At 39.9% G+C, this 12,063-nt stretch overlaps 1 protein-coding gene across 1 annotated transcript; it reads left to right on the top strand.

Annotated features, from left to right (window-relative positions):
• Positions 1-20: 20 nt before the first annotated feature.
• SMCR8 (SMCR8-C9orf72 complex subunit) lies at positions 21-10,235 on the top strand. The gene is made up of 2 exons (XM_063430646.1): positions 21-2,439; positions 8,489-10,235. Exons 1-2 carry the CDS (start codon positions 83-85, stop codon positions 8,940-8,942), a joined length of 2,811 nt encoding a protein of 936 aa, XP_063286716.1. The 5' UTR covers positions 21-82; the 3' UTR covers positions 8,943-10,235.
• Positions 10,236-12,063: the final 1,828 nt, after the last annotated feature.

Genomic DNA, 12,063 nt, shown 5'->3' with positions numbered 1-12,063 from the left:
TCACGTGTCCCACCGTCCAAGATGGCGTCTCCCCTTTGAGGTGTTTGTGTGTGGAGCTCGCTGAGGGAGCTGTGTCGGGAAGATGATTGGGTCCCCGGACCTGGTGGCCTTCACGAGGGAGGATGAGTATGAGGAACAACTGCAGAGCCCCCCGGGGCTCCCCGAGGAGTACACAGTGCCCTTATTCCCCTTCCCTGACCCGGAGAGCAGCCCCTGGTCCAGGCTCTCAGGGGCCAAATTCACCAGGGACTTTATCCTCATCTCTGAATTCTCCGAGCAGGTGGGGCCCCAGCCCCTGCTCACCATCCCTGAGGACCAGAGCGTCCGAGGGGTCTTTGACCTCAACTATTTCTCCCTGCGCATCATGTCTGTGGACTACCAAGCCTCCTTTGTTGGGCACCCACCTGGATCTTCCTACCCAAAGCTCAACTTTGTGGAGGACTCCAAGGTGGTCCTGGGGGACTCCAAGGAAGGTGCATTCGCTTATGTCCATCACCTGACACTGTATGACTTGGAAGCGCGGGGTTTCGTGCGACCCTTCTGCATGGCCTATATCTCAGCAGATGAGGAGAAGATCATGCAACTGTTTTTGGATCTCTCCAATGACTTCTCCAAGGCCTCGGATTGCCTTAAGACTGGTAACAGAAAGGCGTTCGCCAACGAACTGGAAAAGAAGCTTAAAGATTTGGATTACACCCGATCTATACTGCTGGCCCACTTGGAAGAGCAGAGGAAGACGGATGACAAGGGATTTTACACGACGCAGGCCATTGACAAGGCCAACGAACTTGCCAATGTGGAGAAATCGATTATTGAACACCAAGATCTTTTGAAACAGATACAGTTGTATCCGTATAGAAAGTTGAAACCCAATGAAGATTTTCAACCGTATACTCCAGAACGTTTGCCCAATGACACTCTAACTAGTGATTCTGAACAGACTGTCTCTTTTTCCGACACAGAGGAAAACCCTCCAGAAGAGGAGGCAAATGCCTATCCTACTAGATTAGCATACACGCCAAAATTCATAATGGCAAAATCTGCCAAATGTTTTGCTAAAAAATTGAAAACGTTAGAGGAACTTGTTGATGTATACTTCTTTACACAAACAATAGATTTGCTGACAAGGTTAGAAAAACGGTATAGAGGTGATATAAGCTACCTCTTAATGCGTCACCTTGATAATAGCCTGTTGGCGCAGCAACAAATTTCAAACTTCTTGTTTGAAGATGTGTCCACTTGGAGTCCAAATGTGCCTGATAAGCGTTACGAGGATAAACTGGAAGTTTCTCAAAATTTGCACAATTCCAAATGTTTGGAGGAGCCAGAGTCTCTTAAACCTTCAGCGAGTTTGGAATCCTACAAGTCAAGTGTAGAGTCAGTCCCTATAAAAATTGAACAGGACTTGTTTAATGAAAATTGTTGTACAGAGCAGTTGGAGTTGGGCAGTGGTGATAATGCAGAAGTTACTGAATATCTTGATGTGGATATCAAAGGGAGCGTAAGTAGCGGTGACAGCATTGAAGTGCTGAGAACAGAGAGATCTACTTCAGTGCTTACACATTCAGAGAGTCAACCATGCATTCTACTTCATCCAAGTCCACAGCCACCTCGGAGGAGGGCAGCTGGCAGGAGAACTATTAGTGAGGACAGTATTGAAGTACTTAGCACATGCACATCAGAAACTGTAATACCTGAGGATTTTAGGGCAGCTTACCAAATCGCCATTAACGAAGAAGAACCATGTTTAGATGAGGAAAGTGGAGAGCCTCCATGCAGCGCTGGTGCTAATGAAAAATCGCCTGTCAATGAATTGCAAGAAGATCCTGCTTGCTGCATTGTTGCAGATAATTTAAGCACTGTGCAGCATAATGGAGACCTAGATCCAGACCCTGCTGGGGGAGACACTGTCATTCGTGTTCCACCTCAACCATACAGATTCTCAGACCAGACATTTCAAGTGAAACTCTTTGTGGACAAGGATGAAAATCCTTCTGATGAACCTGCCTGCCCAGTGCTTTCCTATCATGAACCAGAGTCCAGCCATTTATTAAGCAGTAGAGAAGCTAAACAACTGACCCTTGAATACTCTGACTCATTAAGTCACAAGAGCAGTGCTTCTACTTGTTCTGATAGGACACCTTCTCCTTCTCCTCCTCCTGTTGTAGGTGCCACTGAACGTCACAGAAGGAAAGCTGGTCATAATGCATTAAGGTTTATCAGACAGTACCCCTTCTCCCATCCTGCCATTTATTCACTTTTGAGTGGGAGAACGCTCATAGTATTGGGAGAAGAGGAGGCCTTTGTTAAAAGACTTGTGACTGCCCTGTCTATATTTGTCCCCAGCTGTGGACTTGCTGCCAAACCTATAAAGCCCTGGGTCACTACCCCTCTGCACATCACAGATTTTCAGAAGTGGAAACTGATTGGACTTCAAAGGTACAGTATTTAGTGTAAAGTTAAAAGCGCTGAAGTTTTTTGCATAAACTGCTTGCATGGCCCTCAAACTAGTTCCTTTCTCCAAATGAGTCATATACACTAAAAGGGAACAGGAATTTGACATCAGTTGTGAAGAGATTCTTCCTATTGCAATTTAATAAGCACATTTGTTGAGAATCACACCCATATAAATGGTTATAACCTCCTGAGTAATCAGCAACACCCAAGTTATTAACCCCTTGAGGACTGAGACAGTTGTACAAGTTGTGATCAAAACGTAAACAAAACCTTAGATTTGCACTGGATGTCAGTTCTTTCATATTAAATGCAACCACACTTATTATACCGTATATACTCGAGTATAAGCCGACCCGAATATAAGCCGAGGCCCCTAATTTTACCCAAAAAAACTGGGAAAACTTATTGACTCGAGTATAAGACTAGGGTGAGAAATGCAGCAGCTACTGGTAAATTTCTAAATAAAATTAGATCCTAAAAAAAATATATTAATTGAATATTTATTTACAGTGTGTGTATAATGAATGCAGTGTGTGTATAATGAATGCAGTGTGTGTATAATGAATGCAGTGTGAGTGTATGAATGCAGTGTGAGTGTATGAATGCAGTGTGAGTGTATGAATGCAGTGTGAGTGTATGAATGCAGTGTGAGTGTATGAGTGCAGTGTGAGTGTATGAGTGCAGCGTGTGTGTATGAGTGCAGCGTGTGTGTATGAGTGCAGCGTGTGTGTATGAGTGCAGCGTGTGTGTATGAGTGCAGCGTGTGTGTATGAGTGCAGCGTGTGTGTATGAGTGCAGTGTGTGTGTGTTGCAGAGCCTTGGTGGGGGGTGGGCAATTTTTTATTTAAATTTTTTTATTATTTAAATTTTTTTTATTATTATTTATTATTTTTATTTATTTCATTTAATTATTATTATTTTATTATTTAATTATTATAATTTTTTTATTATCCCTAATTATTTTTTTTTTCGTCCCCCCTCCCTGCTTGATACATGGCAGGGAGGGGGGCTCCTTCCCTGGTGGTCCAGCATTGGCAGTTCAGTGGGGGGGGCTGTGGGGGCTGCAGAGAGCGTTACTTACCTGTCCTGCAGCTCCTGTCAGCTCTCTCCTCCTCCGCGCCGTCCGTGCAGCTCCCTCTGTCAGCTCCCAGTGTAAGTCTCGCGAGAGCCGCGGCTCTCGCGAGATTTACACTGGGAGCTGACCGAGGTGCTGAACTGACGGCGCGGAGAAGGAGAGAGCTGACAGGAGCTGCAGGACAGGTAAGTAACGCTCTCTGCAGCCCCCTCTCCCCCAGTCTGTATTATGGCAATGCAAATTGCCATAATACAGACTCTGACTCGAGTATAAGCCGAGTTGGGGTTTTTTAGCACAAAAAATGTGCTAAAAAACTCGGCTTATACTCGAGTATATACGGTATATCATTTTGTTCAGGAGAAACAGGACTTTCATGTCAAATCAAAAATGTATATATTAAACATAATTTAATATGAATAAAACGTAAAAAAAAAAAGTGAAAATGCACATATTTGTATTCAGTTGAGTCTCACGAGGAAAACAGCACCCCCCAAGTACAGGTTCTAGTATTTAATTTAGCACATTACATTTTTTAATTTACACACATCGAAATTTGCCAGATTGGTTACGTTGCCTTTGAGACCGTATGGTAGCCCAGGAATGAGGCCAAAGTTGGCATTCTAATTTGTATGTGTGAGTGAAAAATGCAAATAACTGATTTGGACACTAATTTTGGCCAGTGTTTGTGACTAGTGGCTACTAAAAAAGACTGAACATACCCCATTTGCAATACCATGGGTTGTCTGCTTTTGCAAATGGTGTGCCATCATGGGGGTAATTCTCATTCCTGGGCTACCATACGCTCTCAAAGGCATCATAACCAATCTGGTGAATTTTAATGTGAAAATTCTGTAACTCTGTAACTTTTGAAAACACCATAAAACCTGTACATGGTGGGAACTGTTATACTCGAGAGTCTTCGCTGAACACAAATATTAGTGTTTCCAAACATTACATCTTATCACAACAATAATCTCATCCGTGTAAGTGCCGTTTGTGTGTGAAAAATGCAAAAAAAACTGCTCTTTCACAGACAATCATTGTTGTGATTTATTTTATTTTTTATGGTTTTGAAACACTATTATTTCTGTTCAGCGAAGTCTCCAGAGTAAAACAGTACCCCCCTAAGTATTTTTTTATGGTGTCTTGGAAAGTTACAGGGTTAAAAATAGGGCTTGCGAACCATATTCTCTGGACTTTCTGCCTGGGTTGTCAGGCAAATCCCTCAAATAGTAATTGATGAAATGACTTAATCATGTAAAAATATTATATAAATATATATATATATATATATATATATATATATTTATAACGTCATTCTAAATGTATTTTAATTTAAATATATATGTATATTAATATCAAAACACAGAGCGAAAGTATACAGGTATATAACCTTTTTTTCTTTTCAATTTTATTTTTATATATATATATATATATATATATCTCGTCATTGTAAGTGTATTTCAATATTACAGTACACTTAGATTAATAGTGTGTGTATGTGCATATAAAAGTACATATATATATATATATATATATATATATATATATATATATATATATATATATAATATGATCTAAGTACTTTAATTTACTTAACCCCTTAACGCCGTTACGGCGTTCTATGCCGTCGCGGCTTTAAAGGGCTTTAAAGCCATTGCGGCGGCATAGAACGCCGTAACGGCTGAAGCCCCCAGGAGGTAAGCTATACTTACCTCCGCCGCGATCCTCTTCTGGGGGTCTGCCTGAGAGCCCAGGCAGCCCCCCTCCGGCAAATGAGGCCCCCGGGGGCCATGTGATCGCTCTCAAAGAGCGATCACATGGCCCCCTATAGCTGGCTATGGATCTGCCAGCAGGGGGACTGTCTAAAATATTAGAGAGTCCCCCTGCTGGTAGGTAGTGTAAAAAAAAAATTAAATACACATGTTAAAATAAAATACAAGTATTTATATATATATAATATATGTATATATATTATATATATAATATATATACATATTATATATATGTAACGTCATACGTAATGTATTTTAATATTAATATTAGTATATATATTAGTATTAAAATACACTTAGAATGACGTTACATATATAATATGTATATATATATATATAATAGATCTACATATATATATATTATATATATATATATATACGTATAATTACAATAATAAATAAATAAAATAATAAAATAAATAAATAAAATATTGAAACAAAATTTAAAATAAATTATATATTCATATGTAATTTCATTCTAACTGTATTTTGTTATTAATATATATATATATTGGAAACAGAATACACTTAGAATGACATTCTATATATATCTATCTATATATAAAATACAAATAACCGCAAATATATATAGATAGATAAATACATATAATTACATGAAAGATTACATTAGTATACACGTAGAATTTAAATACCTATAAATGCATATATATTAAAATTCTACGTGTATATTTAAGTAATTTTTTAACATAATTATGTCATGTAATTAATTAAAATTTGATTGACATGCCTGACAACACAGGGAGAAAGTGCAGAGAATTTAATTCGCAAGCACTATATTTGACCCTGTAACTCTCCAAGACACCATAAAACCTGTATATAGGGGGTACTGTTTTACTCGGGAGACTTCGCTGAACTCAAATATTAGTGTTTCAAACTGGTAAATTGTATTACAACGATGATATTTTAAGTAAAAGTGAAGTTTTTTGCATTTTTTACAAACAAATGGCACTTTTATGGACTATATTATTGTTGTAATATGTTTTACTGTTTTAAAACACTAATATTTGTGTTTAGTGAAGTCTCCCAAGAATAACAGTACCCCCCATGTACAGGTTTTATGGTGTTTTGGAAAGTTAGAGAGTCACATATAAGGCTCGCATTTCATTTTTTTGACATTGAAATTTGCCAGATTGGTTATGTTGCCTTTGAGACCGTATGGTAGCCCAGGAATAAGAATTACCCCATGATGGCATACCATTTGCAAAAGTAGACAACCCAAGGTATTGCAAATGGGGTATGTCCAGTCATTTTTAGTAGCCACTTAGTCACAAACACTGGCCAAATATTAGTTTTTTGCTTTTTTCACACAGAAACAAATATGAACGCTAACTTTGGCCAGTGTTTGTGACTAAGTGGCTACTAAAAAAGACTAAACATACCCCACGTTCAATACCTTGGGTTGTCTACTTTTTCAAATGGTATGCCATTATGGGGGTAATTCTCATTCCTGGGCTACCACACCGTCTCAAAGGTAACATTACTAATCTGGCAAATTTCAATTTGAAAATGGAACGTTCTATATTTGACCCTGTAACTTTCCAAAACACCATAAAACCTGTTAATGGGGGGTACTGTTGTACTCGTGAGACATCGCTGATTACAAATATGTGCATTTTGTTGCAGTAAAACCTAACAGTATTATGACATTTACAGCTAAAATGTGAGGCGGAACTACAAATTAAAAAAAAAAATTGTAATTTCTTAGTTTTTTTTTTTATTTTATTCATAATAAATTGTTTCATATATAAATATTTTATATGAAATGAAAGCCCTGTTTCTCATGAACAAAATGATATATAATAAGTGTGGGTGCATTTAATATGAAAGAGGTGAATTACGGTTGAACAGACATATAGCGCAAATTCCAGTTTTTGTTTACGTTTTGTTTTGATCAGAACGTGCACTATTGACTCCGTCCTGAAGGGGTTAAACTTTTTTTTGGTTTTTTTTACGTTTACTAACGTTGAAAACCTTTTTAGAGGCAGCAGGGGGACAGCCTGAGAGCTCAGGCAGTCCCCCTGCTGGCACTTTATGAACCGGCTATTCCGGCCATGTGATTACAAGGATCCCGCAATCACATGGCCCTGGAGGTCCGGATCGTGCAGCAGACATGGGATCGACGGGGACGATCTGTGCCACCCTCCGGCATTTAGGATTGCCCAAAAAAGGATGCCATAGAACGCCCATTGTCCTTAAGGGGTTAATATTTGTACACAAGTGATTTTGTTTTAAGATATCTGTATTTCAATTTAAAGGAACACTCCCACACCCAAAACAACTTCAGTTCATATAAATTGTTATGAAACTAGTAGTGCCCAGGCACCGTCTTTCCTTCAGGGGTTAAACTGTTTTTCAAAGGTGTATTACAAAATCTGGGGCTCTAGTGCTGACACAGATGATCCCCAACTTCCTTTCTCTTATGCAGTAGGACTGAAGTTTAGCTGCGTTCCCGGTAATAGACTTAGAGCACCCCCAATTTAATGGTTAAACAGTTTAACCCTCTGAAGGTATGACCGTGCCTGGACACTCCTGCCAATTTATTATTTGTTTTGTGATAAATGATCTATTTATTGCTTTTGGAGCTGTTATTTGTTAAAGTGTACTTTTCATGACTGGTTCACTCTAAGGGTTATTCCAACCACCATGGCCACTTCTGTTTTTTTAAGTGATCACGGTGGTAGGAGTCTGAAAATACTTAAAACCCTGCACATTTAGATATATTTTCAATTTTGTGCCGGGTGCAAGTTGCGCTCTCGGCACATGTGACTTAGCCCAGAACTCTGTTCCAGAGCTTCCATCGAGGGGCTTTGCCTGGTGCTGGATTGGCGTCTTTTAAAACACTGTTTGAATGTTTATTTTGGGGTGACGTAGAATAATGAGAATAGGGCATTATTCTATTTCACACAAAAAAAGGGTTGGAGAAATCTGCATTCGTAATATCCGTTGCATCCACAAATTTATTTATTTATAAAACATTTTACCAGGATGGATACATTGAGATTTCTCTCATTTTCAAGGATGTCCTGGCATTGTTTTCCTGAGTGTCTGCTCATGGACTCATTTTTCTGTAAATTTGCTCATCATTGTTTTGTTTTAGATTTTCTCCTTGTTCAAATAATATATATTTAATTGTATTGCTTCTAATGTTTTTGTGCTATAGAGAAGCCTCTCCATCCGGGTCTCACATCATGCACTCCCTGAACCGGTATAGCCGATATGCCAGTGTCCTGGATGCAGACAACAAAACACTCCGCTGTCCTGTGTATAAGGGTACCCTCCTTCAAAGAATGGCCGACCATCGCACACAAATCAGAAAGGGCAGCACATACTATATGCACGTGCAATGTATGCTTACACAACTGAGCTCCAAGGCTTTCCTGTTCACATTCTGTCCTCACGCTCATCTCCCAATCCACGAGAAAGAGAGCGAAGAGTCTATTGCTCAGCGGAGAGCTGCCTTTCTACACCAGCTGCTTGGCCTCTCCCAGGAGGACAGTAGGATAGTGGAATACCTATCAGAGCTTCTCAAAATGCATTATCTGAGAGCGTCAGGAACGCAACTCCTCCCTGTGCTCAGGTTCGACTATGTCCCTAGCTTTTTATACAAAATTTGACCCCCCACGATGCCATTTAAGTACTTTCTTCTCTCAGAGAGGCTGTGGATGACTTACGGATGCAGACCCAACAATGGAGCATGACAATTTTGCACCACAAGCCAGGATATCTAGTTGAGGAAGTCTATCAGAGTTTATCTAGTGGATTGGTTTGTGTTGTTTTGTGTATGTTTATATATAATTTTATGGTACCGGTTATCTGAACACCTACTACTGAGAAAGCAGAATGCCAGCGCAGCCAGGTGGGTCACAGAGTATTACCCAGTGTGTCTAGATACAGGGAGTGCTCAGGCAAACTTTTTCTTAGCCATTGGAAGCCAGTTTGGCTATACCATGTGAATGGATATTATTTGCTTTTTTTAACCTCTGTTAGAGGTTGTGCCGCATCATTTTGTCTGTAAACATTTCATCTCATTGACTTGGTTATAGTGCCTGGATACTTTTGGCGCTGTCCTTTCAGTGTTAAACTATTTTCAAATAGTTTTACACTAAATAAGAGTCCTTGGCCTCTCACAGCCCCGCCTTTACTGGAGGCGTGACTAATGCAGAGAATATACTTCCTTTCAGCCATACAAATAGAAATCATCAATGGGTGTTGGTAAAGGCTGAAAGTGGCCACTTCACACTATCAGTCAATCTTTGCTGCCTACTTTTGCTGAGGCTAATGCCTCTTTATTAGCTCATGCAGCACAAAGGATAAGGACTGCTGGGGAAACTCAATTAACATTAAAAACAGTGCTTGGCTTCATATTCTATAATCACTTCCATGAGATGAAGCAGTTACACTGCCTACAGTGTACCTTTTAAAGGACAACTGTCATACTTTCACTTCTTTCTTTTTTTTCTTTTTAATATTTATTCGATTTAAGGAAACTTTAGTTGTTTGTTTTTTGAGAAAAAAAAACAACTCACTTTCTCTGGGTGAGCAACCATCTAGGTCAGATTCTATTATTTGCTGTGATTGCTCTGTGTGGCAAATTAGGTTGAGCAGCAGTTTTTCAGATAATAGTAGAATCTGACCCAACATAATTGCTCAGCTACATAATAAAGAAACCAAAAAAAACTTGTTTTAGTAAATGTAATAAACTTTAAACAAAAAAAAGAAGTGAAAATGTGATGGCCTCTCCACATGAGGGCAAGTTAAAGGACCACTATAGTGCCAGGAAAACTCGTTTTCCTGGCACTATAGTGCCCTGAGGGTGCCCCCACCCTCAGGGTCCCCCTCCCGCCCAGCTCTGGGGAGAGGAAAGGGTTAAAACTTACCTTTATTCCAGCGCCGGGCGGGGAGCTCTCCTCTCCTCCCTTTCGGCTGAATGCGCATGTGCGGCAAGAGCTGCGCGCGCATTCAGCCGGTCGCATAGGAAAGCTTACAATGCTTTCCTATGGACGCTTGCGTGCTCTCACTGTGATTTTCACAGTGAGAATCACGCAAGCGCCTCTAGCGGCTGTCAGTAAGACAGCCACTAGAGGATTTGGAGGCTGGATTAACCCTGAAACTGCTATGTTTATATAAAAAAGGGTTAAACCTAGCTGGACCTGGCACCCAGACCCCTTCATTAAGCTGAAGTGGTCTGGGTGCCTAGAGTGGTCCTTTAAAGTCTACATATTCTTGTGATAAGTCATAGGCATTGAAGATTATCAAAGGCACTAGGCATTAGCTATCTTTGCTCCAACACAGATCATCCTCCATTTATATTACTATATTTAGTTTTTTTGTTTTGCAATATGGATTGCCCTGAAACATATTCCACAGAACCAAAATCTTCTTGATGTTAAGGAATAAAGCAACAGCAATCTTACATTGTGCTTTCGAAGAGGAACCAGCACTATAGAATCTAATAAGAATGCATTGTGCTTTCTAACTGTAACCCAGCACTGTGCATTGTACATGGTTACAGCTACCAGCACTACGTTGAACTGCACATTTCGTCACAATGTAAGGTAATGCCCTTGGCGGAGATATATTTCATTTGATGGGCTGTGTAAATAAGACATATATTTTGTATACAGTATATTCTAGCAGAAACCCAGTACTGTGCATGCTAACAGACCTTGGCTGGCTGTGATTAGAGTGCCTTGGTGACACAGCACTACAAATTAATTATTGCCAGTTCTGATTTACATTTGGGGCTCTCCAGAAAGAGGTCATACTTTAAAACGGCACCTTAGCTATTTGTTTAATGCTTTGCAAAAACCTTCATTTGCATTACTGCATATTTACTGTGTTCTGATCGACATCTTTACTAAGCCTGAATCTCTGTAGGGCAGACCTGTTTACAGATTATTTTTAGCATCTCACTGCAGCTGTTAATTTGTATTTTGTGTACCTGGCAAGGTTTCACACAACCACTTCCTTTCTGTTCTCAGTTCCAGTGAAATGATGGGAGACGTGGCCCCATATTGCACTAACCTTTACCAAGGAGTTCGCCAGTGTTCTTTGCATTGCTCCTTCTATTACCCATACTCTTCCCATTATAGAATATTTATTGTAAATATCAGTGAAGAAGTTAGATTATTATAACAAGACTGAAATATGATATCATCGGTGGCCAAAAGGCAGCTTTCAGCCTTCTAGAACTATTGCTCCCATGATGCTTTGTGAACTAGACCTAGGGAAGTTGCTTTCTGGCCACTCTAGTGTTCACCTTCTTATAGTATTAAAGGGACACTAAAGTAAACCAGCACCACTACCAATATAGTGGTTCTGGTTTCTGTAACCTGCCCCTGCATGCCTTTTAGGAAAAGGCAGTGTTTACATACCTGCCTAGTAGCACATCTAGTTGCAGTCACTCAGATGGCCACTAGAGGTGCTTCCTAGTCCAGTGTTGCACAGAGTGCATGACCTACGTTCATCATCTCCACGCCCTGCATGGAGGCGCTGAATGTACGCCATAGAGATGCATTGATTCAATGCATCTCTATGGAGTATGTTCAGCGCCTCCGCAATAGCCTCCTCTGGGATAGCATTGGACTGGCTGAGATTATCAAGACTGATTATATCCTCCATGGAGGCGGATTGAGACTGGAGTGGGAACAAATTAGTAAAATCGCCTTTTAACTGAGCTTTAAAGGGAGTGGGGACCTAAATAAATAGTTTAACACTATAGTGTCAGAAATACAT

This window comes from Pelobates fuscus, chromosome 8, assembly GCF_036172605.1.
Source record: "Pelobates fuscus isolate aPelFus1 chromosome 8, aPelFus1.pri, whole genome shotgun sequence".
In the NCBI taxonomy this organism is placed as follows: Eukaryota; Metazoa; Chordata; class Amphibia; order Anura; family Pelobatidae; genus Pelobates; species Pelobates fuscus.
Note: the sequence above shows the minus strand (reverse complement) of the source record. Positions and strands in the feature narration are given on the sequence as shown.

What these genes read in the sequence shown, in the direction of transcription:
- SMCR8 (XM_063430646.1), top strand. Translation starts at nt 83, where the DNA reads ATGATTGGGTCCCCGGACCTGGTGGCCTTCACGAGGGAGGATGAGTAT. An exon ending in AAACTGATTGGACTTCAAAG is followed by an intron (nt 2,440 to 8,488) that starts GTACAGTATTTA and finishes TTTGTGCTATAG; the next exon opens with AGAAGCCTCTCCATCCGGGT.